The sequence below is a fragment of the Pantherophis guttatus genome, chromosome 2, assembly GCF_059756535.1.
Source record: "Pantherophis guttatus breed Tessera chromosome 2, ASM5975653v1, whole genome shotgun sequence".
NCBI classification, from domain to species: Eukaryota; Metazoa; Chordata; class Lepidosauria; order Squamata; family Colubridae; genus Pantherophis; species Pantherophis guttatus.
The window spans coordinates 224,167,650-224,195,382 of record NC_142064.1 but is presented as its reverse complement, the minus strand read 5'-3'; the positions used below and the strand labels follow the sequence as shown (position 1 = coordinate 224,195,382).

Genomic DNA, 27,733 nt, shown 5'->3' with positions numbered 1-27,733 from the left:
ATCAAAGAGAAAACAAAATATTTAGGAAACAAAAACTTAGGAAAAACAAGACACAGCAGTAGACAGGAAATGTTCTTGATGTAAAATAGAAATAAAATTATAGATACCTTTTGCGCTAGCCTAACACAACGCTGATATTCCTTGACTAGCTCTGAGCAGTTTAGCACTTGCTGCTTATTTTCATTGTAGCACTCCATAATGGCTTCCTGCAGGTTTGCACATATAGGTTGCGTATTCCTCTTCCTGGAAAGACAAAGGGAAATTAAAACTGCATTTTCTTATTGACAGGCTTCTCATTTGTTTCATCACTGCTACCCAGTAAGGCCCTACAATGCTTTGAATTTGAATGGAAAAAGTGTTTCTGAGCACACTTATTTAGCATTTATGAACAGCTCTTTAAAGCAACTGCATATTTCCCCAGGGCTGAGTGGATGTCCTTCACAGTGATACCAAGTATTACAGAAACTACAATTATTTAATTGTAAAACTTTCCATTAGCTCATACAGTACACGTATGCTCCAAAACACTTTTTTTTCTTTGACCCACAATAATGCACAGCCTTGTTACACAGATTCTGGTGCTGATAATGACAGATGTATTGGTTCAAGTCCACTAATTCTATCCTCCTTCTTTTGAATTCATAAGAAATCATTCAGCTAAGCCATGGCTGGTAGTTGTTCTTGGTTTCAGATTTGAGGGGATTGTGAGACAAGCACAAGGATACAAACCAAAAGCCTTCTTTATTTGAGAGCCAAATAAAAATTGAACAGTTTTCTAACCTCTTCCCAAAAAAGCTTTATTGGAAGACATGTTAAAAGGAAGCTTTTATCATCCAGTCATCACAGCTCATTAATGGAATTTTATTGGAATTTTATTTATTTTATTATTTATTCTATTTGCAACTTTTTCATATGAATATTTTCATTGCCTTCTTTACACACACATACACTTAATAAAGAGAAAGCAACGGAATAGCAATACAATGCTTTTTCAGCGATAGTAAAGATAGTCCTCATTTTACAAGTACAATGGAGTCCGGAATTTTAGTTGTAAATCATGGTGATCGTAAGTCGAGGCATCACATGCCTGGACTCAATTTTATGACTGTTTTTATGATGGCCATAGAGTGAGACACTGCTGTTGTAAAGTGAATCATGTGATTGTTAAGCAAACCACATGGTCATTAAGCAAATCCAGGCTATCCAGTGGGAGGGTTTTTTTTGCCAGTTTCTGGTAGAAAACATTTTTTAAAATCACAAATTGTGATCACATGTCTGTGGAGTGCATTAAAATGCAATCAGGTGACCATAGGGGGAGTGGCAATTGTAACTTTGAGAATGAGCCATAAGTAGCTTTTTAAAAGTCGATTGTAATTTCAAACAGCCATTATATATAGAACACAGAATAACATGGTTGGAAGGGACTTTGGAGGTCTTCTAGTCCAAACCTCTACTATTTCTTCTTGAAAACCTCCTGTGATGGAACAACTACAATTTCTGGCAGCAAGCAATTCCAGTGATTAATTGTTCTCACTGCCAGAAAATTTCTCCTTAGTTTTAGTTGGATCTCTGTTTAGTGATATTCCACCCATTACTTCTTGTCCTGCCATCAGGTTCTTTGGAGAATAGGTTAAACTGTTCTTCTCTGGTAAAGGTAAAGGTTCCCCTGCACATGCATGCTGGTCGTTTCTGGCTCTAGGCGGCAATGCTCATCTCCGTTTCTAAACCGAAGAGCCAGCGCTGTCCGAACATGTCTCCGTGGTCATGTGGCTGAATGTGGTCATGTGGTAAACGCTGAAGGCGCACGGAGCATTGTTACCTTCCCACCAAAGTGGTCCCTATTTTTCAACTTGCATTTTTTACATGCTTTCGAACTGCTAGATTGGCAGAAACTGGGACAAGTAACGGGAGCTCACTCCATTATGCGGTGCTAGGGATTCGAACTGCTGAACTGCCGAACTTTCTGATCGACAAGCTCAGCATCTTATCCACTGAGCCACCATGCCCTCTCTTTTCTGACAGCCCCTCAAATACTGAAAGACTGCTATCATGTTATCATTAGTCCTCATCTTTGTTAGACTAGTAGACATACCTAGTTTCCATAACCATTCATTATATGGTTTAGTCTCCAAACCCTTTATTGCTCTTCTCTGTACTTTTCTAGGATCTCAGCATCTTTTTTGTATCGTGATGATCAGAACTAAGCACAGTATTCCAAGTATGGTCTCACTTGTACAGTATAAAATGACACTATCACTTCTCATGATCTTGATACTATACCTCTGTTGATGCAGCCTAGGACTGCATCGCTTTTTGGGAAGCTGCAGCAAGCTATAGGTTCATACTTAATGGTAGTCCAGTAGGACACCTAGATCCCTCTCACATTTACTACAATAAACATAATAAGTTGAAGAATACCATTACTGACTCTTCCAGCAAAATAACTTCTAGGATATTCTTTTATTTTCAGTTCTAATCCACACCAGAGAATGAAGAACAAAAAAACACTGGCATTAATCAGTGACAGCCTTACTACAGTATACAGTCCAGAAATCAATATTAATAATAATACAATTATAACAGACCTCCATATTTCTCACAAATTCACATTCATTGGAAAATCCTAGATATAAATTACAAAAACCTAATGGAGCTCAGTATTTCAGAGACATAACATTCCATGAAATACTTCCCAAAATTTTAGAACAGGAAAAAACCTAATAGGAGGCTTCAAAAACTCATAAGTTTGGCATTTTGTTCTGTCACTGCAATTTTAATGTCTTTGTAATCATCAGAATGAGCACCTTGGAAACAAGAACTAAGTCAGGAAATACCATAATATCCTTCAATTCATTGGCAAGTTAAGACTCTTAAAATTAGGTTTTAACTCTGAAAGTTGATTTTAAAAACCTGTGAGAATATATTACAATTTCAAGAGAGGCAAAATATGTGATATTTTCTAATGAGGTCATTGGTATTTCTCCTATTCTATAACTATCTTGACTGCATGATAATCTTATTTTTTTTTAAATGCAAGATGCAAGTTTTCATTCCTTGCTTGAGTTTCATATACACTTTAGCCAACTGGAGGAAAAATGTTTTCCATCTTTCCTCATAGAGCTTCATTACTCAAAGTATCAGTAAAAATAACTTGTATTCTGCTGGATTCTAATCTAGTATTTAGAAGGTCAGATGGCTATAGTAATCAGAATGGCTATTTAATCAACTTTATCCTATTAGATAATTTTGGCATTTTGTGGAAAATAAAGATTCTGCTTTTTATATCAATGTCTTTAAATCTTACAATATGCTGTAGGGGCATATACTATTGGAAAGTTATAAATTTATCATGGCCTACAATATCTTACAGTATTGTGATAAGAATAGTGAGAGTTTGAGTGCATGTGTCGGTTTGTGTGTGCCTGTGTAAGTGTGCAGAATTATCTTGAACTATAGTTGTACTCACAAGTTTACATACCATGGCGGAATTTATGATTTCTTGGCCATTTTTCAGAGAATATGAATGATAACACGAAAACTTTTCTTTCACTCATGGTTAGTGTTTGGCTGAAGCCATTTATTATCAATCAACTGTGTTTACTCTTTTTCAATCATAATGACAACAGAAACTACCCAAATGATCCTGATCACAAGTTTACATACCCCCGTTTTTAATACGATGTATTGCCCTCTTTAACATCAATGACAGCTTGAAGTCTTGGACGAGGCTCTTTATCTTCTCAGATGGTAAAGCTGCCCATTCTTCCTGGCAAAAAGTTTCCAGGTCCTGTAAATTCTTGGGCTGTCTTGCATGAACTGCACGTTTGAGATCTCCCCAGAGTGGCTCAATGATATTGAGGTCAGGAGACTGAGATGGCCACTCCAGAACCTTCACTTTATTCTGCTGTAGCCAATGACAGGTCGACTTGGCCTTGTGTTTAGGATCATTGTCATGATGGAATGTCCAAGTACGTCCCATGCACAGCTTCTGGGTTGATGAATGCATATTATCCTCCAGTATCTTTTGATAACATACTGCATTCATCCTGCCATCAATTCTAACCAAATTTCCTGTGTCTTTGTAGCTCACACATCCCCAAAACATCAGCAATCCACCTCCGTGTTTCACAGTAGGAATGGTGTACTTTTCACCATAGACCTTGTTGACTCCTCTCCAAATGTAGTGTTTATGGTTGTGGCCGAAAAGCTCAATTTTGGTCTCATCACTCCAAATGACTTTGTGCCAGAAAGTTTGAGGCTTGTCTCTGTGTTGTTTGGCGTCTTGTAAGTGGAATACTTTGTGGCATTTACGTAGTAATGGCTTTCTTCTGGCGACTCAACAATGCAGCCCATCTTCCTTCAAGTGCCTCCTTATTGTTCATCTTGCAATAGCCACACCTCATGTTTTCAGAGAGTCCTGTATTTCACCTGAAGTTATTTCTGGGTTTTTCTTTGCATCCCGAACAATTTTCCTGGCAGTTGTGGCTGAAAGTTTACTTGGTCTACCTGACCGTGGTTTGGTTTCAACAGAACCCCTCATTTTCCACTTCTTGATTAGAGTTTGAACACTGCTGATTGACATTCTCAATTCCTTGGAAATCTTTTTTTATCCCTTTCCTGTTTTATACAGTTCAACTACCTTTTCCTGCAGATCCTTTGACAATTCTTTTGCTTTCCCCATGACTCAGAATCCAGAAATGTCAGTGCAGCACTAGATGAAGGATGCAAGGGTCTGTCAGGAGGCCAGAAACTCATTGACCTTTTATACACACACATTAATTACATGCAAACAGATCACAGTTGAGGATGGTTACCTGTAATAGCCATTCACACCCCTATGTGTCAATCTGTGTGCATGTTATCAGGCCACAATCACCAGGGTATGTAAACTTTTGATTAGGGTCATTTGGGTAGTTTCTGTTGTCATTATGATTGAAAAAGAGTAAACACAGTTGATTGATAATAAATGGCTTCAGCCAAACACTAACCATGAGTAAAAGAAAGGTTTTCATGTTATCATTCATATTCTCTGAAAAATGGCCAGGAAATCATAAATTCTGCCAGGGTATGTAAACTTATGAGCACAACTGTACTTCAAAAAAATAGCTACATAAGCAAAGACCCTTCCTTCTTTCCTTCCTTCCTTCCTTCTTCCTTCCTTCCTTCCTCTCCCTCCCTCCTTTTAACTGTTCCCTCCTTTCAGTGAGTCCAGTTTTGATTTTTTTCATCAAAATTTATATCATAACACCATGCACAAAAAGTAGGACTAGGGGTCACCTATGTTTCAGCTTTCACCACTTTTCAAATTGCTTGTTATTCCAGGACTTGAGTCCTTAGCTTCATAATTGCTGTCCTCGTCTTCAACTTTTCCTTCATCTGCTAAATCATTATCACTATATCTTGGCATAGAAAAAGAAGAATGAACCAGGGTGGTATATTGAACAGAACAGTCTTGAACCTGGGCTGAAAGACTTTCTCAGCAATATATGGCAATGAATCAGTTCACATCCCTTTCTCTCAGAGTTTTTGTAAGATAACCCATATATGACATATGAATTTCTTTGGCAAAGATATTGGAGGCAAACAGTGGAAAGTATAAAGCGTGCTTCCAGTTGAGGCATTTGTTTTGCAATCACTCTGTCTCATTTGTGGGAAATGGGTACGTAATTCTGATGATGTCTTCTCCTATTTGCAACCCTTCTTTGTTTTCTCATGGCTACGCCCTTTTCTTTCAACAGAAAATCCATTAAGAGAAAAAGTTGGAACCGTTGTACAAGAGCTTTCCAGTTGAAAGCACCCTAGGAAAAAGTTTGCTTATTTATTTTATTAATTTATTTATTTATAAGGCTGCCCATGCTCACACAGAGAGCATGAAGATCAAGCACAACAGAGCCCAAAGATCCCCAAATCAGAAGTCCTAGCCAGATCTTCCTAAACAATAGCAGAGAATTCTATGGAGATTCTCAGTCACCCAGGTCATGGTTATCCCAAAGGTGCTTTTTCAAGAGGCAACTGGACTTTCTGGTTTTTCTCTGAAGACGTTTCACTTCTCATAAAGCTGAAGAAGTTTCTTGGATGAGAAGCAAAATGTCTTCAAAGAAAAAGCAAAAAGTCCTGTTGCCTCTTGAAAAAGCACCTTTGGGACAACCATGACCTGGATGACTGAGAATCTCCATAGACATTTAATGATGTACTTTGGGATAAAGATCCTTCAATGATGCAGGAGTATGAACAGATTTCCAGAAAAAACGCAGACTACAGGAACCATTTGCACTTCAGTTTGAGATGCAGACAGCACAGACTCATCCCCAACAGCCTGCACCTGTGTTCAACAGTGAAGGGACACAGGGCAGAAAACATCCTGCAGAAAGCACAGCTCCAACAGGGCTGAAGAAGCTTCTTGGATAAGAAGCAAAACATCTTCAAAGAAAAAACAGAAAGTCCAGTTGCCTCTTGAAAAAGCACCTAGCAGACAAGAAGCAAACTTAACTGCAGGGGGGCAGAATGTGCCACGAAGAGGGCAGTGCAGCAGTAAAGGCCCACCTGCTGGGACCCACCAAAGGCAAATCCCTGGCTGATGGAACCTGTACCATGGCTTCCCTGCTAAATCTAATGGGACAGGATGATGTAATGGAGGAGAGGCAGTCCTGCAGCTAATCAGTTTGTGTTTTAACATCACAGTCTTAAAATTCTTCTTCCTTAGCTGTCCCCTGAGATCAGCACTGAGCAAATGATACACCAAGAATTACTGAATTTGAAATCCCCTCTTTCTTTTCATGTAGTCACTTTATGTAATAAAGGGAATCTCATCAACTTATCCTTCTTCTATTATCATTGCTCACATCAATCTGATAATATTGGCTTGGCTTGGCTTGGCATCATGCTATTATATGTCCTCTTGGTGTTTAAGAGAAATGTTTGCAGTGGGGTGAATATTTGAAGCCAGCCTTTTTATTACTGGCAGAACAAGGACAGTGGGAGTAAATTAGACATTCATCATAGGGCCAATGTAGGAGGTCAGGAGAGCTATTCTCTTTAACTCTCTCCTGACTGCTTGATAGTGGTAGATAATGGCAGCTAAGGGCTGCATTCATTTGTCTCAGCAGATTTGTGTTACAATAGAAACATTAAATGTCTTCAAAGTTATAGTAAGAATCTTCATAATTAATCCCCAATTATTGTATTTCTTAATGCTACTCAAAGGATTCCATCAATCAAAAAAAAAACTGTTTTAGTCCAATATACAAAATGTCAATTTGAATGTTCACTTTCTGGCTGAAGCTAATTTATCACATCCATGGTTTAGAAGCGCAAAGAGCACATAAGACAAAGTCAACAGTTTAGCCAATTTTGTGCCTAGCATGTTGCTGCTGTGAGGAAAAAAACAATGGCTTAGGAAGTAGGAGATAAGGGAAAAAATAAGTGCCCACTCCATTGGCAACAATAGCCCAAGGAGTTCAGCACAGAAGGAAGGCTAGATTAAAAGAATCCTTGTCAAGAAAGATTTTAGGCTGTCATGACAGGTAAGCAAAATCCTTATTAATTGTGCTTGAAGAACACAGATAATGGAAGGGAATTTGGTAAATGAGGATAAAACCATGACTTGCAATTACTATTGGTAGGATTATTCACCACTGGAAGTCTCAGTATGGTCTACCCTTCACAGACCAGGTGATAGACGGTAATCCTATATACTGTTATAGTACTGTGCAAGTGCAAATTCACTATTGGGAGACTTTTATGTATAATATTTTATATATAATATTCTCAAGCGCTCTGGCCCTTAAATGCTTCTGAAAACCTAAGCAAGGGATATGCTAAAAGCTAGGCATAAATATGTGAGTTAACTGGATTGCTCCACAGAAGAATATTTCTCACATAATAGCAGGTTGATGTAGAAAAGGTGAATATGGATTAGTGATACACTGTAAATGTATACAATTGAAGTTAACCATGTCATGAAAGCTGTGTTTACTGATGGAATCTTGCCATGTGCACATGTTGGAAACTAGTCATATACATTCATTACATATTAAACTGCACATATGGCAAGCAGATTGTTTTCAGAAACATGTCAAAAGTGATATCTGTGTGATAAGTGACCCTTTGTGGTTAATGAAGAGGGACTATTCTTTATTATGCTATGAAAGTGTTCCAGGGCTGAACTTGAAGAGTAGAACAGGATTTGAGAGCATCTCTGTGGAAATTTTAGCTTGAATTAACCCATAAAAATAAGCTTTTCTAAAACTGTAGCTTGATGCAATGAGACAATCCCAATTCTATGCATGAACTGCAAATTACAACAAATTTCAAAACAATGTCTATCTTATGGCATCACAGATACTATGACACTCCTTGCTGGAGATAACTCAGCAAAGTACATTTAAAAATCTTCCCCTTTTATCCTCTCCAAATACAACACCACCTGGATTTAAATGCAAATAGAAAGGTAAAATTTTAGAAGCTATTAATGGAGGAATTCTCAGTGAGAAACCACTGGTGTATAGTACTTGGTACAGGTATACCATATTTTGCAATATATCCTGTCTTAATACTTGAGAAGGCAATGGAGAAATCAAATCTTTCAGTTTCTCATCATACCAAGTTTAATATGCAAAAACACTACTTTCTTTAGGCGTCTACTAGCTGGATAAAGAGATACCATAATGGCTGCTATAAAGCTTTGTAGCATTACAATGCTACAAAGAAGTTATTTCAAAAAATAAAATGCTGGCTCTACAGGTTTCTGTAGAGCAATTCAAATTTGGCAATGTTCCCCAATTTTGCACTTAAAATTTTACCCTAAGAAGAAAAGAAAATTGATATTAGTTCTTATGCCATGCTAAAGTTAATAGGACAAGTTCCCTTGTTTAGCAACCCCAATTTTTTTTAGCTCTTAAGATTGACTAGCAAAGCAATCAAAGTTGGTACTCACATGGGCTCTAATTTAGTTGTTAAATCAAACAGAAATGTGTCAGAATTTTGTTGTTGCAAAAACAGTTTGAATCAAAAAAGAAAATGGTTAAAATTCCATATTATAAAGAGAATAATAAACATTATAGCAAGGAAAGAGACAAATTATTGCAGCACCTTGAACTATTGCAGCACCTTGGCCTAACATTTTTTTAAATGTTTTTAATTGTTTGTTATTGTTTTTAATCATGGGGCCAAATTTATATATATATTTTAATTGCATTTTAATGTTTGTAGTTTATGTTTTTACTTGGCTGTTCACCGCCCTGAGTCCTCAGGGAGAAGGGCGGTATACAAATTTAACAATAAATAAATAAATAAATAAACTCTACTACAGTTTTATATGGTAAAAACATTCATTGTCAACAGCACATATAAGCAACTATGTGAGAGCCTCTGAAAATAATGGGCTGAGATAAAGGAACAAGAGAATGATGATATACTATTTTATTTAAATAGAATGTATATGCATAAATCAAAGCATGTATTAAAAGGAACAGAGAAAGCAGTAATTGTTTTCAAAAACTGTTATCCTCCTGGCATTATCTTCCGTAGGATGAACACAGAGGACACTCTTACACTTGATAGTCAGCATATAGTGTTGGCCCTGTATTTTAATGTTCATCCTATTTAAACTATGCTTTTGATTCATTAAATGATACTTCAAATCTGCTTCTGTTTACTAATCTTGTAAAATGACACAGCATGTTATCTGGTTGCATTGCATGGTAGTTTCTACGCTTTTGGTTGGAATGACACAGGAAGAGAAGAAAATTTCCATGGGGTCATATATTCTCTTTTCTCATCTTCCATGTAGACAAAAGAACAATGTGAGTGCTTCACTTGCTCTCAGTGATGTCCCTGAAAATAAGACCCTATCTTATATTTTTTTGAACCCTGAAATAAGCACTTGGCCTTATTGCCATGCACTCAAAAGCCCGATTGGGCTCATTAACAGGGGATGTTTTATTTGGGGGGAAACAGGGTAATCAGCTACACAAAGTTTAAATAATGTTCTTACTTCACAAACAGACTAGCTGGGATCCCATTGCCAATAAGAACTTAATGGCCTGGTCTAAATGCTGAAAGAAACAATGCAAAAATGTACATTTTGCAGATATTTTTACATTTTATTCACTTTTAAGTCTCCTTTATCAAGATATTAATTTCTGATCAATCAACAAAGCCTTAGATAAGCAAAACTAATTTTCAGAACACGAGTATGCTTGCTATTTCTTGAGGCTTGGAGAGCGCTTGCTTCTAATAAGATAAAAACCTATCTTTCAAACAGTAGCAATACATCAATGAAGGATTCTACATCTGCTTGGGAAGAGAAAGATAAACATTTTGAATATTTTCCAGAAATATTAAAAAAAAATATTTCTAAACAAAATACAACTTTGGCTGTTTGTTGATGAATAAGTAGACTACTCATTCTACTAATATCACTAGATTCAATTTTAGTTAATTAACTAGCATGGGCATAGTTCAGATGAAGCTTCTTTTGGGAAAATTGTATCCTTATGTTTCTGTAATAACATCCAGCAAGTCTTAATTTCTCTCTTATAAAGTATTTTATATATTAGCCTTAATCTCTTGTCCTGTTCAACCTTATTTCCTCTGGGGAGAAAAATAATTCTGTATAGTAAAAGCTTCAGATATTCACATTGAGTGTATAATTGAAAATTATGAATAGTATTAGTATTCAGAGAAGCAAACAATGTCCTTGAAATAAATTGTTCCTGAATGACCAGGTTGTTAAGACTGTTACCACAGTTTTTGTGAGAAGGGGCGATGATAATTAACTAATAGGCAATTAATTCCCAGGATTTAACAAGCATTTTTTGGAGTTTCACCACTTTTGACATAGTTAACTCTGTTATTCTTTTTTGGAATGCATTCCCAAAAGATTTTCTGTCTCAAAATCAGCCTTCAGCATCACCATTACTATACTTCATGTTTAAAATACATCTGCCATCGTTACTACAGAATAAATTTTGTGCACAAAAGCAAAAGGATTTAAAAGTACCATATTTTTCGGAGTATAAGAAGCACCTTATTCCCCCTTAAAAGAGGCTGAAAATTTGGGTCTGTCTTATACTCCGAATGTAGGTTTTTTGAAGCTTTTTTTCAGCCCTAACGAGGCGCAGTGAGGTGCTAGCGAGTGAAGCGATCTTTCCAGCTTTGCCTGCTCCCTCGACTCTCCGCTGTGCTTAAACGAGGTGCTAGCGAGTGAAGCAATCTCCATGCTTTGCTCCGACTCTCAGCTGTTCTTTAGAAGCTTTTTTTCAGCCCTAACTAGGCACTAGCCGAGTGAAGCAATCTCCCTGTGCTTTGCCTGTTTTTCTCATTGCTGCTTCCTCTCAGTTGTGCCTTAGAACCTGTTTTTTATCCCCAAGCAAGGGATAAAAAACCAGCAAACTAATGTGCTGAAGCTGACCAGACTAAGGACGCTAGCCAGATGAATACATGGTAGGCAGGTTTTTTTTTCCTATTTTCCTCCCCAAAAACTAAGCTGCGTCTTACACTCCAGTGCGTCTTATTTACTGTGTATGAAGACAGATTTCAAACAATAGCACGATATATGAAAATGGCCAATATAAACCACAGTGTGGATGGACTCAGTTATAGTGAGGATGAACACATCATTAGAAGACCTGAAAGATGCCAGGGACATGGAGAAAATCTATCGATGTAGTTGTGAGGAGTAAAAGACAATTTGATTGCAGGTAATCAGTCAATCTATATAAGCCATTTGTTTGTTGCATGACTTCCAAAATTGTCCATTCTATAGTAACAGTTATCCTACTATAAAAATGTAGTATGCATTTCACTACAGGATAAGGTTTTTCAAAAGGTGTATTTTTCCCACCTGAAATTAAGCTAGCTGAACCAAGATCCAACATCAACACTTGGACTCTTTATATAAGTGCTACAGAATGTGTGTGTGTGTACGTGTGTGTGTGTGTATATATATATATATATATACACACTTCTTTTCCTCTGCGATGGAACCCAAGATGATATACCCAGAAATCTCTTATTCAGCTCCTAATATTTTGGGGTTTCTTTTTTCTTGAATATCACAGTGCCCCAAAGCTAATTTGTTTAGGGCCCCAGTGGGTATTCCCACTGCTGTGCTTATCCCACAATTGGGATGATATTTATCTATTTATTCAGGAATAAATAGCCTAATCTGAGTTTTGCTTTCCCTTCTCTTTTCACTCCCTCTCTCTGTCCCCCATTTATCTTTCCCAAGCAACAGGACATTAGAAACAACAGACAACTCTTATTAAAAGGCCCAACAGGTCATCTGCAAGGAATTGTATAAAATTAAGTCTGGATGACATGAGTATCAAAGGCTCAAACTCTTGTTTTTCCCTTAAAATATTCTTGTTCATACTGAAGTTGAAATATTTTCCCACTTAGTTTTTGGAATAACACATGTGTTACTGTGGCACATGGAACAACTCCAAATATAGATGCAGTTTTCTTTTTTTTTTTTTTTCCACTTAAAACTGATTTTACTTTTTATAAAAACATCAAAATTTTTATTTTCTTATTTTTTATTATCATTTTTAGTATATTTCTTCATTAGAGGGATATAAATATAAATGCATTTAAATATATAAACACTGTTATCCCCATGCAACTACAATAAGATTCATGGGCCCCACAATTATTGGGGTCCCAAATCATGGTATTCCCACTGCTGTGCTTCACAATTGGGATGATATTTATCTGTTTATTCAGGAATATAGTGTTTCATTTTTGGGAGGAAAAACAACATTTCTCATTAATGCTCCTAAGTTCTACTTTTATCTTTTCATAGGACATTATTCTAATAGCTTATTGAACACTCAGATTGCCTTAGGCAACCTTAAAGTTAACAGTGTGTTTTCTGATTTCATTAGTATCCTCCCATGCACTGCACCCTAGTTTATTTATTTAAAACATTTATATAACCTCCCATCTTCTAATCAACTTTGGGCAGCTCCCAAACAAAAGTTTTCTATTCTCCTTATGGTGAACTCATCAACAGTGACATCATACAATAGAAGAATGGCCCGTAGGTCTTTTGCCATTACACTGAGGTTCTTTAACAGTTTATAACTTCTACAAGTATTATACACTGTTGGGAAACTTCCAGCCAGATAGGCAGGGAGAAGTCAAGCAGGGAACTAGCCTTGACTCCCTGCGCAGTTGCAAGAGGCATAAGCCTGACACACAAAGACTCCGAGTTCCATAAATCTTATCTGGTTGTTCCCAAGAGAAGGCAAGCAGTCTGGGGAGATTCTTAGAACACAATAAAGTTGCTGACTTGGACCCTTCATAAGTGGCTTTGGTTGCTTGTACCTGACATAAATCTTGCTCTAAGACTGATTTTTGTTGGCCGACCATTCTTGGGAAGAGTAATAATGGTGTTGTACTTTCTCTATGATTTAAGACAAATATAGTTCTCTCTGCTAGAGTAGGGGTCCCCAACCCCCAGGTCACGGCTGGATCATGGCCTATTCGGAACCGGGCTGCATGAGTGACAGGCCAGCGCATATGCAAAAGCGCAGCTCCATTCACACAAGCAGTGGGCTGGTACGCACGTGCAGCTCCACTTATGCAGCCTGGTTCCCCTCTCCGCCCCCAAGCCACAAAGATTGGGGACCACTGTGCTAGAGAGACGTTCCCTGAAGATGGGCTCCAAAAGCTCAGAAGATTAACCCTCTGGTCCTGGTAACCGACCCATTTTGGATCCTGTATTTTCCCCATCTGTGACTTTGTGTCTGTCAATCAATTGTTGAAGCCTAAAAAATTTGGCACCAGCCATCTTCAGCATCCTGAGTTTAATATCCCTTTTTCTCAGGTCTGCGGAGGTCTCTTTTGATTAGTACATGATTCATTCTACAAGCCCATATCATGAAGAACAGACTGATGGTGGCAACTAGTGTGTTGTTTTACAAAGGGAGGGTCTTTCAAATTCACCCTTGATTGTTAACTCATTGATTGAACATCTGACACAAATACCACCCAAAGAGATGTGATTATCCTGGGTTTCATATACTTTTCCAATCAAGTAAATGTTGGTTCAATATGCTCAATAAAGACATGACACAGTACAGTGTTTTGTATGTTGTTTGTTTAACTAGAATGTCTTTCTGCTAATAGGACTTAAATGAAGTTTCAATCCCCTTTCTGGTCATAGTTCTACAGGATTGTAGATAGTTTTAAAGGCCTGAAAAGTTTTTTTTAACCACTTTATTATCAAGCTGCAATACTTAAATGGCCAATAAATCCTTCGGAATATGTGTCTAACTTCACCACTTGGTTCTCCTAACTAACCTGATATGGTTTTGTTAAGCATAACACTTAACATTTGTTTGGCCCAAATAATAAAAAGAGGTTCTGCAACCCGTTTAGAGTTCTATTCATAAATGCAAAAAGCATTCCTTTCCCGACATACATCAAAACTATTTTTTCCCATATTTAGAGATACTTATACCCCAGTAAGAGGAATAAGTATCCTGTTTTTTTTTAAAAAAAATACTGAATCATTAGACATATGCCAAAGTACATTTTAAAGTTTTAGAAATCAGTCATATTTCACTATTTCAACTTCAGAGCCTTATGCCTGTGTGTAAAGTTTGTACATTTTTCTTTCCCTACAGAGCCCACAGGATACATACCACATGTCAGCTTCCCCAACATAACTTTAAATAGTCATGCCCATTTAATTTAAAGATCCTATGATAATTAAATGGAACTCCCAGATATGCGGTCCCATGTGGAGTAAATTTTTCCAGCAATCAATCCACTGGAATGCTGCCTTGGATTCAAGCTGATTTCTAGTGGGACAACACAACAAAGCATATTCTTTAAAGAAACAGCATTAAAAAAAAAACTGCTCAGAGAGGACAAGAGTTATGGTACTGCCAGAAAGGCATGCAAACATAGAGCTTTTGATAAGCAGCTTGAGAAGCTCATAGAAAGAAGGTAGGTCTCGGAGGAAAGTTTTATCTTTTAACAAGTTTGTAATCCTCCTAACACCACCATGTTTATGCAGCACTGCCTTTTAGAGAACAAGTGACATCTATCCACACACAATTCCTGCTGTATCTAAATTTAATAAGAAACAATCAAATTTTAGAAAGGAAATAAAATTTTAAACCAGCCTTCAGAGGATTACTGGAAACACCTACATTAAGCAGGAGCATCTTGCTGTTTTCCTTCTTCCATCCCCACCACCTTTTAAACAGATTCAGTCTGGAAAAACATTTAATCCTCAGAAGCTAATCTAAATGTAGCACTCAAAAGGAGACAAAGAGGATGCAGAAAGAGGGGTGGGGGGGGATTGGCCACTATTTTCAGGGAGTCTCGTATTATCCCAGGAGCGAGTGCATTAGCAGAGCTTGGAATGAAATGCCATTTTATTCTCTGTAGCAGTGAGGAGATTAACAAGTTGCCTTCCCTAAACCCAGCCTGCTTCACAGCTCTCTGAACACCGAGGAAAGGACAGCAAGTAAAGTAAGAGGTGGGGAGGACTAGCCTTTTATTTCTATGCTGCTGCTTCTTTTGTGGATGGTCAGTGATGTGAAGAATTTGTTAAGCAGCAGAATGTGTGCACATTAGTGCTTAGATCTAAGCCTCCTGTCTGTAATTCCACAGCTAACCGTATAAGCGCAAAATAACGTGGCCATTTTTTGCAAAAGAAAGCAGGCAGAGCACTATGTGGCAGTTCACCAAACCAACATAGCGTGCAACAAGGCTGCAGCAGAGAAAGCTGTGGAAAACCTGTGGTTTTTCCAAGCTACGATTGGTAAGCTGTGGTTGCTATGTGGTTCTTTTTTTTTTTTTTTTTTTTTTTTTGAAACAAAAAGAGGCTGGTTAACTTCCCACACAATGAAAGAGAGGAGATTTATTAAGGTGTTGCCAGGGAACAGGGAGGGTTAAGAGTTCTCAACAGAAATTAGAAAGTATTGATCGTACCAGATCAGGCCACCCGGAATCAAAACTGATATAATCCTCCAAGCAATACCTACACGACCTCTCTACCAAACACTTTTTTCCCATTTGCCTTGACATAAACCACTGCTTTTCTTTTCTGAATACATGTCTCCTCTGCTCCAAACAAAGAGCTAGGCTCGTCCACCAACCTTAGAGGAACATTTCTATTATGTGACCTTGTCAGAGGAATTCTAAAAGAATGCTCTGAAATAGTGAAGTGCTATCATAAACATCAGCATTATTCATTCAGAGGAAATAAAAAGCCTTTTAACACACTAGATTACTTCTGCCAGAGATGCTGATGGTCAAGAGAACAAGAAAATGAATGAGAAAGAGATCCTACAGAATCTTTAGCTAGGCTAAGAAAATAGCTTCTGTAATTTGTACTCTTCTGTTCTTGCTGCTGTTTGATTACTAAAAAGCAAGAGCTGTTGCCTGTAGTAAAAAAAAAATCTGTTTTTAGTTCATCCAAATACAGTAAATGACACATAAAAAGATTTAGTCTGGTAAAAAGGTGATAAAAACCAGAAAAATTCCACTTGTTACCACAAGTGGGTGGTAATATTTTTTATTTTATTTATTTATCAAGTATATATAAGATAATAGATCTAAGTATAAACATGATTATGAATAAAAGAGGACAGTAGGTAGGCACATTGGTGCACTTATGCACGCCCCTTACAGACCTCTTAGGAATGGGGTGAGGTCAACAGTAGACAGTCTAAGGTTAAAGTTATGGGGGTTTGGGGACAGAGTCAGGTAGTGCATTCCAGGCATTGACCACTCTGTTGCTGAAGTCGTATTTTCTGCAATGGAGTTTGGAGCGGTTTACCTTAAGTTTGTATCTATTGTGTGCTCGTGTATTATTGCGGTTGAAGCTGAAGTAGTCATTGATGGGTAGGACGTTGTAGCAGATAATTTTGTGTATTACGCTTAGGTCAGACTGAAGGTGGCGTAAGCCCAAAATTTCAAGCCTGGTAGCATAAGGTATTCTGTTGTGAGCAGACGAGTGGAGGACTCTTCTCGTGAAATATCTCTGGACTCGCTCAATTGTATTAATGTCCGATATGCAGTGCGGGCTCCAGACAGATGAGCTGTATTCGAGAATTGGTCTAGCAAAGGTTTTGTATGCCCTAGTTTGCAATACAATATTACTGGAGAAGAAGCTTCGCAAGATTAGGTTAACAACTCTTAATGCCTTTTTGGCAATGCTGTTACAGTGAGCTCTGGCACTTAGATCATTAGAGCTTAACATTAGAACTGGGAGACAGGAAACCCTTTTCCTATTAGATTTTTTTTTTAAGCTATGTTTATGAAAAGTGAACATAAGTCTCAAAGCTAGCTCCAAATCTTTTGCTGAGTAAGAGACAAAGAAGGAAAATAGAAATAAATCCAATGACCTCTCATCACATTACTACAGCATCAGTAAAAGCTCAGTTTAAGAGGTCAAATATAGTTCATCCCTAAGGCTTAGTTATAGGTGAATTATCCTAAGCTAACATCTTCTGAACTCATGTTGTATACACTTTAAAGGGATGAGTTACAATTAAAATGAACTTAAGGTGAGGGTCAACAAATTTGGAGATTTTGAGTGCAGCTAAATGAATCACAATGTAATGATGAATGAGCATAGAAACATGAGCAGGTTATTATGTCTGGTGGATACAGCACATAGAATTCTTTATTGGCCAAGTGTGATTGGACACACATGGAATTTGTCTTTGGTGTATATGCTGTCAGTGTACATAAGGAGAATAAAATACATTCATCGAGAATAAAAAGATACAACACTTAGTGATAGTCAAGGTTACGAATAAGCTATCAAATCGTACTAGGAAACAAATAAAAACAATATAAATTGAAAGATACAACATGGTTATAGTAATAAATGGGAAGAGATAGATACTAGTAAGGAAGGGAAGAATAATAGTAATACAGTCTTTAGTAAATTATTTGACAGTGTTGTGGGAATTAGTTGTTAAGCAGAGTGATGGCATTCGGAAAAAACTGTCCTTGGGTCTAGTTGTTCTGGTGTGCAGGGCCCTATAGCGTCGTTTTGAAGGTAGAAGGATGTGAGGGGACTGTAGATATTCATAGTCAGCTTAGCACATCAGGAATTCCTTATCTGCCTACTAGGATTTGCAATAACATATAATAGTGTTTGGTCATATTCTATTATATATATATATTGTTTTCTTTCTATTTTTCTTTTATTTGTTCGCCCCATAGAATCAGGCAGCCTTTAAGTGCAAATTAATAATATAAAGAGAACTTCTGACAGCTATTCCTAACTCCAGAAAATCAACAGTGAGACTATACTCATACTAACCCTTTTCGGTCAAGACCTCTCCAAATGATACATATACATACCCATCATATCATTTCTTCTTGGTGCAAAAACATGCAAAGCACGGGAAAGAAGAGAGAAATAATAAGTCAAAAGAATTGGAGGCATAACTTAACAAAGAAAAACAGTTCAGTCTAATTTACACTAACATTACTCACTACATCTCTCCATCCTTTTCTATTCTTGCAAACCATCCACCATGTCCATTCACACTGCTTGTTTCATTGTCTCTGGTTCTTTGGGTTCTCTTTTTTGAGACCTTATCAATACCATCCAACCATGATTTTAATGTTTCTCTTCCTTCTTCTTGGCTCATTTGCTTTTCTTTCATATATTTGCTTTCAAATTGTACTTCATTCATTCTCTCTATACGTCAAATTACCTCAACTACTTTTGATACTAGATACTTTTGATACTATATTCAATCCACATTCATTCAATGAGTTCAGTTGTGACCTTATCACTTTAGTTGATAAGGTCTCTTCTTGTTTTGCCACACACGTTTTTAAGTATTTAAAAACTTAGATGGAAAACCATTTGAAACAGGATTGTAAAATAGACTAGGAAACTGAAAAATCATCACAGACAAACATAATGGCAAACCATTCCCAAACTGTTGCCAACTAAGTTATCATGAGGGATCAATAAAATTACCAGAAATCAAACTTGACTGACTCAGAGACTTTAACTAATGAAAATCAAGGAAAATATGCATGTAGAAGCTCCCAGGCTTTCAAATATGGATTCCATAAAACTTGGGTTTTTCATTGGCATGTTCACTTCTCTGCCACAATCCTCCCATTCTTTGGAGTATGTTTCTAGTATCACATTCAAAGGTCACCAATCAGGAAGTCATTAGCAACCATTTTAACTATTGAGAAATAATTTAAGTGTTGTGCTTGTCCCAATGTAACAATAAGGTGTACAGAGATCAGATTACCCCCAAAGTAATGCATCAAAGGCTTTCAATTAAAAAAAAAAAGTCTTGGCAAAACAGAGAGAGCAAATAAAAGGCACAGTTTCAGATCTCAATCTCTTCCTGAAGGAAATCCTTAAAAAAACTCTATATTTCTAATTATTGGTTTTTTGGCAACTAGGAACATAATTTCTAGAAACCTACTTGGCTTCGATATCATCTTCCTGTGTTCCAAGATTAAAGACAACTGGAGAAAAAGGTTGTCACAACTTAATTACTGCTTTCCAACTTCTGAAATATTTATTCTAACAGGAACTAATTTTTAAGAGCGCATATTCTAAAAATGTATGCAATGTGTCAGCAACTTTGGATATATGTATGTATGTATGTATGTATGTATACATATATGTATTATATGTATATATGCATGTGTGTGTATGTGTGTATGGGTTTTCTATCGAAGCAACCTGGTCTACCCAAATATGGGAAGGAGCATACTTTTGCCTTTCAGCCCCAATCCAGGAGCCCTCAGGCAGATGCTTTCACGACAAACTATTTTGTGTTAAATTTATATTTAAATTTATATTTATTTCTTTGTCAGTAAATACACACACATATGAGGATTGTTTATTTTTCAGCAAGATTTTCAGCCTTAATACTCTGGGAAATCCAAAAACCCCTAAGTAATACTTCAGTAAAACAGGCAAATTAAGATATAAAGTTTCCAAAGATCATAATTGATAGCCTCTTATTTTTTTTTAAAAAAGGCATTCCATTTTGAGTACCTACTTGGAATAGATTTTAAAAATAAACAAATCTTAGAAGTCAGGGAATTGGATCTAACCCCTATGGAAGGGCTGCTGCTTCCTCTCCTTCACATCAGAAGCAGCAGCTGGTAGGTGGAAGAGGTGACACGCTGTTGCAGCTCCATCTATGTTCAGTAAAGAAAGGCTACCTTTTAATGTCAGTTCTTGAATACTTTCCTGGGAGGAAACCATGAAAAGTCTTTCAACTCATACTTTGGCTACAGACGCAATCTACCTAAGCAGGATACCTTTCAAGATTCAAACTTCCTTAAACAGATTCCAACAGTTAACAACATCAAGCATATAGATATAGATGCAGCTTTGTTTTCCGTGCTCAGTTTTAAAGTAGTTATATCATGCTGACATTGTGGAAAATAATATTTAAATAGTTCCTTAGTTTCCAAAACCTTGATATTTTTATCTGGGTTTTCTTTTGTTTTTTACCCTAGTGGAGCTGAACATTCTGTTATTCTCCTGCTGATAAAACAAGTTTTGCGCTGAAAGCAAATACTAAAGTAATTCTAAACCAAACCTCTGCACAATTTGAGCCTTTCTGATGGGCATTCTGATTCCCAATTCATTCTTTTTTTTTCCCTATAAAGTGTTTCCTAATAGTTTGCAATGGCTATGAAGTTATAGAGGGACCAAATGTTGCAAGTAATCACCAGGGCTGTGCAAAGCAATTGAATGAAGTGCTTTGCAAACGGCATTAGAATAGAACATTTCTTTGAAACTCAAAGCTGCTATGTTGTTTGCAAGGCTTGAACACATGCTATGAAGATTATCCCCAGTTGTCCATTTTAAAGGACAGGGCTGTTTTAATGATTCACAGACAGGTTCTTTGCTCAAATAAGTGGATTTTGTAAACACCGTTTCCAATACTTTTTTTGCAGAGCCCTAATAGGAAATTTACTGTAAGAAAATTCAAAATGCATCCCTATGAAGAAGCCTATGTGAACATATTATTGGACCTACAATACAGACTTTACTATAACTTGCTGGAATCATGTCACATTCATATGTACAAAATAAGGCTCTGAGTCGGGGACGTCCTCTTCAAGAAGAAAGGAGAGAATCCAGTTTAAAGGATTTTAGATTACCAATCTCTCACCCCTTGAATGAAGTGAAAATTCCAAAGTCTTGTTTGTTGCTGAAGTCTATTAGAACTGATGTATATTCATGCACAATTTGGAAAGAGATCATCAGCTATTTTTTTTCTATGGAGATCCTTTTGTAATTATTATTGGTAGAAATCACAGCATAAGCATATTCATCTGTGCTGGTGATAAACACGCTATAAGCATAGAAGGTTTTGAAATATAACAGATGCTTGGGCCTAGTTGCATAATTCCTGTTTAGCTAGAAAGATAGGCCATTTCCCTAGTAATGACTTACATCATCTTCATAACCATCAGGAAAACGATACAAAATCTGGGTTCATTGGCACAATATGGGTTGAACAACTCTAGAAGACACTGTAACTGTGGCCACAGAAAACAAAAGAAAGCTACCCAAACCTTTCTCCTGCCTATAAAGGAAAAGAGGGACATGCTTGGCTAAAAGTGCCCCTCTGCATTTAAAAGAGGCAGCATTGCCAGGCACAAACAGCACCCTTCCAAAGTCAAATTGGAAAAAGCAAGCAGCCTAGATTATTATCTTGACCCCCTCCCCAAGGGAACTACACTGCAGTATTTGCCAGGAAACCCAATGAAGTGACAGCTCAAGCCTTCCAGACTGCTGAGAAAAACTGACTAGAACAATCCCACTTCACACACCCCTACTTCAACATTACAAGCCAACAAGTAGGTCACATAAATCTTTATGAAGGATGTAAAAGTGTTCCCAGATGTCTAGTTTAGCCACCCTCTGGCCTTTTTCAAGGACATGGCTATGTTCGTAGCTGGCCATGTTAGCTTTCCTCACCCCATCCCACTCAAGCTATTGACATACAGTATAAAGGGAAAACTGATGGCACAGAGAACTAGAGATGACTTTGGAGAAGGAATGCAAAGGCTGTCAATATAAGTAATTATAAACTGGAATAGACATGGCAACAGGTCAGCCAATGAGGATGGTTTGGAAACTGAAACATAGTACTGTATTTGTTTGTATGGGGCCATATGAGACAGTTGGAGTCTGGGCGTGGCTTAGACTTGCTGAACTGTATATAAGAGTTGGTTTGGCCTCTGTACAATATATTAGCCTCTCTATCTCTCTATTCTGTAATGACTTGCTTTTATGAATATTGCTTCTGTGTTCCTGATTTTGTATGCTGAATTCTGCTGTATGGTATTGTATATAAAGAAATTTTCTTGCGTAGATGAATCCTGCAGAATTATTTAATTGTGTGTCTGATTGTGTGTGCTGCAATAAACTGTGACAAAGGCCATTAGCAAAACTTGAACGAGAAAGAAAATTGAAGTTGCCTTGCCTTGATTCTCTTTGGTATAAGAGCAAAGAAAGAGGAGACACTGCTAATCTTCCAAGATTTTGTTATATGCTGTATTAATAAAGAAGATTTCCAGTATTTTTTCTGGATTCTGCTTCCTGATCTGGCTACCACAAAGGTCTGGCAGATGGAGAAAGCGTATGCATGATTGGGAAGAGGAGCGAAGACTGAAATCTGAGGGAAGTGATGTTGAACAAGTTTAACCAGTAACAGGCATTACACAAGTCTCTGACATCCAGCTGCTGGCACCAAAAATCACAGTACCCAGCCAGATCTTTGCTTAAAACCCTATCTGGAGATAAAACCCTTTCTTGCTCTTGACATCCAGCAGCAACCCTGCTCAGAGCTCAAATGGGAGCTATGCAGCAACTCGGCCTCACAGACTGAAGGGAGCCAGATGGGAAACAAAGTTCCTTGTGATAATCTAAACTAAGACTGCAGCAAATCCCAACTATGGGCAGGTAATTCCAAAGTAGGCAAGGATTGTGCTCCACTTTAAATGGTAAGAAATTAGGCTAGAAAAACACCAAAGGACCTGGTTACTTGCTAAGCCACAAATTATAACTGCTAAAGCAAAACATTGCAATTTATAAATTTCTGCATCTGTATACATCATGCAAAGGGCCTACACACATTTAATGCATGCTTGCTGTAACTATGAATAAATCCAAATGCCATAGACTTCCATTGGCAAATGTAGTTTTGGAGATGTGGAAAAATTCAGACTTTGTACTCTTATCTTCATGACTGATGGTTATTGGTGATCATTATCTCTTGGTGATGAAATATTACTTCTCATATTTGGGGCAGATGTTTTAGAAAGGGCAGCTGCAGGGGTGAAATCCAGCAGGTTCTGACAGGTTCTGGAGAACCGGTAGCAGAAATTTTGAGCAGTTCGGAGAACCAGCAAATACCATCTCTGGCTGGCCCCAGAGTGGGGTGGGAATGGAGATTTTGAAATATCCTTTCCCCAGGAATGGGGAGAGAATTGAGATTTTAAAATATCCTTCCCCCAGGAATGGGGAGGGAATTGAGATTTTAAAATATCCTTCCCCCAGGACTGGGGAGGGAAGGGGAAATTTTGCAGTATCCTTCCCCTGGAGTGGGGTGGGAATGGAGATTTTGCAGTATCCTTCCCCTGCCACACCCAAGCCACGCCCACCAAGCTACACCATGCCCACCAAGCCACGCCCACAGAACCGGTAGTAAAAAAAATTGGATTTCACCACTGGCAGCTGATATCCCAAACTTACTCTAAAGTGAATTATGATGATCTAGACTTCACAACTATTCTTGGATTATCAGCAATAAAGGGGAACGATGCCAAATGAAAGGTCAGACCTGCTCTCTCTTCTTCCAGAATACAAGATGTGGAATAATGGATTTAAGGTTATAGGAAGACAGGTTTCAATTGAATGTTGGAAAGAACTTCCTAAGAATAAGAGTGGTTTGACAATGATAGCAATTACATCTGTCTGGAATGTTTTAATTTGGATTCATGTGCTGTGCCAGGTATTGGACTTGATGGCCTAAGTGGCCTCTCCCAGTTCTATGATTCAACTCAATGCATCATCAAGAAGTTAGAAGTGTATTATTTATATACACTTCCTGCCTTTCTACTGAAGTATTCAAGGCATCTTAACAATTATTAAAATACTGAAAAATTACATTTAGTAATAAAAGCATCTTGAATCCTGAAAAAAGACAGATACCTTTATGGGTTTTCTAAATATAGGGGCAGAAGAACTGACTGACTCAGGGAGTGCATTCCAAAGCCTGAGAATGATGCAGAAAGCCATGTCTTGTTTTTCCAGATGAATGAGTCTCTGGCAGCTCACAAGGGCCTTGTCTACAGAACTTACTGGCCTTACAGCTTCCGATCAGAAGACAATCCATCTGATAATCAGATCCAAAGTTATTTAGAATTTTAAATAATGCCTAGAATGGAACTGGCAACCAGAGCGGATCTCCATATTTTTGCACTCATTAGTGGCTAGAGAATTTTGTTCCAGTTGCCACCCTTCAAGGCTAGGCCCACATAAAGCACTTCATAATACCAAAAATGGGATGTATGCATGCTACTTAAGCAACCATATAATGGTTATGTTTTACATACTTGGGACTCTATTGTTTAATTTATAATAAAGATATAGATGACAATGATTTAGATTTCTTGAAGCTATCAAGCTCACTATACCTTCTTCCCAAGAAGAAAGGCACTATATATCACAGGGTGTTCAACATTTTAACTACAGTTAAAATAAAACAAAATTGGCCTAAATTCAGCTCCATTTTTCTCCCAGAGTGCAGCTACAAACCCTTGGTTTTTTTCTCATTTGTCAAACCTGTCTCGTATTTGAGTGAGTGATTCCCTTTGGCTATTGAAGAGCAGGGGTCCTCAAACTTTTTAAACAGGAGGCCAATTCACGGTCCCTCAGACTGTTGGGAGGGGGGATGGACCGGCTGGGTGGTTGTGGTTAGGTAGTCATGTGACTGGGTGGCTGTGGCCAATTTAGCAGTCCATTAAACAATACACACAAATTAAACTTTAATTTGTTTTGCTCCTGGGGGTGTTTTATTTGCTTTTGCTTGCATGTTGCTCTTTTGGTTGACTTTTCTTTTTACTAGAAGCGGAAGAGAATTTCAGCCCTTGGATGCTCCAATGCTGAGTGTCACAGGTCCTTTTCCATGAAGCACTGGGGGAAATGATGTGTCAGTTAGGGATGATGTGTGTCAAGTAGATCAGACTGGATCACCAGCTGCATAGGAAGGCGAAAACTACTTTTATTAAAGTAGTTATTTTGGCTATAACAGAATCCTATAAATTTGATTGAGTGTATTCTCCTATTAATTGGGTTTATTCTCCTATGAATTATTCTAAACCTCTTCCATATATTCTCAATCTGTTGTAGACTTAAGATACCTCTCATCACTTTAGTAATGGATCTTGTATATCTCTATCAACATCATCTTCCATACTTTCTACATGTCGTCAGTGTGCTGTACATCACATAGATAAATGATAATGTACCACTTGTATATCACTACTTAGGGCCAAGCTGCAAATGCTATCATAGTAGCATGTGAGGGTGAGCTGGAGGGAGGAATCAAACAGGGAATTAGTCTGGAGTCCCTATGTGGGCACAAGAGGGAAATGTCTGATCCCTTTGAATGCCGTTGAACCTTATCTAGTCACCCAAGTGGCAAATTCCTGAGTATAGGCTTGAACAATAACAGCAATAGCTCTTAGACTTATATAGTGCTTTACTGCTGTCACTAAGCAGTTTACAGAAACGGCATATTGCCCCCAACAATCAGGGTCCTCATTTTACTGACCTAGGAAGGATGGAAAACTGAGTCAACCTTCAGTCAGTCAGGATTGAACTGCTGGCAGTCAGCAGAATTAGCCTGCAATACTGCATTCCAATCACTGTATTATCATGGCTCTTTGTTGTTTGAGTTCAAAAGCTAATTGAACTCTTGGGGGGGGGAGCTGACGTCGCGACAGGACGGTCGGAGGATTCCTGAGCTCCAGAATTGCCACCGAAAACCCCGCTGCCGGACGTCCTTTTTGGACCTCACAGTCTTGTTTTGATTGTGATAGTGGAGGACACATCCTGATGATCCCAGGGACACCGCAAAGTCCCTGGTTGATCTGGGAGAAGCCCTTTTTCTAGCGGCAGGGTGGCAGCCATTGTAGCTGCTGAAGTTGGGACAGTTCCAAAAGAAGAATAGAAGGAGTTGATGCGGTGAGAGACTTTCAATTTAAATCAATATAAAAGAACACCCTGAGATTGAAGTGGAAATTAAATTGATGATAAAAGGAAATTAAGCGGCAAAATTAAGCTGGAGTTATTTCTTATTTTTAAACCATTTATATTGGTGGAGCTATAAATCTTTGTTTTATTTTTGACCGGGACTGGATTGAAAAGGATTGACAGAATTGAAGCTATTTTACATCTTTAAGCCTTTGTGCCTTTTACTTTAAAATATTTTTCTCTTGGGATTTATTTTTTTTTTCCTTCTTTTTCTGAAGCTTGTTTTAATTTTCCATTTTACTGACAAAGAACCCTTGGATTATATTAGCGGGGGGAAAAGGAGAGTATGTAATACTGCTATCTACTGGACTGGAAACTTTGTTATTCTTTTTTACTCAAGTAGCAAGTTGAAACAATTGTATTATATTTTTGCTACAACTCAAGGACTCTGAACTTTCTTGCAGGTAAGATAGTTAGAAGCACAACTGAGGAAGATGGAACTATCTGTATTGTTTATTCAGGTGTTCTTCGGGGAACTATCAGAAGTAGGAGTCTGAGGCAGAATGAGAGAGACCTGTTAATGTTTGGGCAGAAGTATTGCAGAAGAAATTGAAATCTTTCTCTATTATTTTTTTTGTTCCTACTAAGTGATAACTCTCTGTACTCTTCCCCTGCTTAAATATCTTTAATGGTTTTTTTTAATTTGTTCATATATAACCAAGTTGGATTAAGGTGTACAAGTGCCTGAAGATTGATTTTTGATTTTGATTTTTCTCTTTGGTTGGCTATTTGGCTTTTCTTTTCTTTTCTTTCTTTTAGTTTGGCTTTCCTCTAGCTTATTTTTACTGATATTGGGATTAATTTAAGTATTTTTTGAAGTGGATTAGGGTATTGAAGAACCTAAAGAATTGTTTATTTTTCCTTTTTCCCTCTTTTTTTATATTCTCCTTTTTCTTGGCTTTTTCTTTCTTTCTTTCTTTCTTTTTTTTTTTTTTTTTGTTTTGGCTATTGGTGACTACTTGACAAAATGAGTAGAAAGGTAACAGCAGTTGGATCCTCCTCAACTACGCCCTCCTCATCGCCATCTGGAGGACAGCGATCTATTCAGACGATGCTTCAGCAGGAGAAGGAGAAAGAAAAAGAAAGAGAGAAAGATACAACATTACAGATGATTCTTCAAATAGTCCAGAAGATTGAACAATAACAATTAAAGACAGATGAAAAAGTGGCGAGTATACAACAAATGATGTTGAAATATGAAGAGAGACTGCAAAAAATTGAGAAAAATGAGGAGCAGAATTCTGGAGGAAAAAATTAAAGATATAGACAATAGATTGGGAGAAGTTGAACGTGACAGAAGTGGACTAACTGGATGGGAGATGGACAGATCAGAATTTTATCTCAGATTTCAAAATGTAGAAGAAGAGAAAGGAGAGAATCTGGCAGAAATAATGATAGGAATTTTGGCAGAAGCTCTAGAAATTACCA

General features: G+C 37.5%; 1 protein-coding gene across 3 annotated transcripts in view; it reads right to left on the bottom strand.

Moving 5' to 3' along the window:
- The window catches only part of CHCHD6 (coiled-coil-helix-coiled-coil-helix domain containing 6), a 247,209-nt gene that overhangs the window by 66,703 nt on the left and 152,773 nt on the right, over nt 1–27,733 (bottom strand). For all 3 annotated transcript variants that reach the window (XM_034431529.3, XM_034431531.3, XM_034431530.3), the window contains one exon: nt 108–243. In XM_034431529.3, the coding sequence (XP_034287420.1) occupies nt 108–243 (136 nt within the window). The remainder of the gene's footprint in view (nt 1–107; nt 244–27,733) is intronic.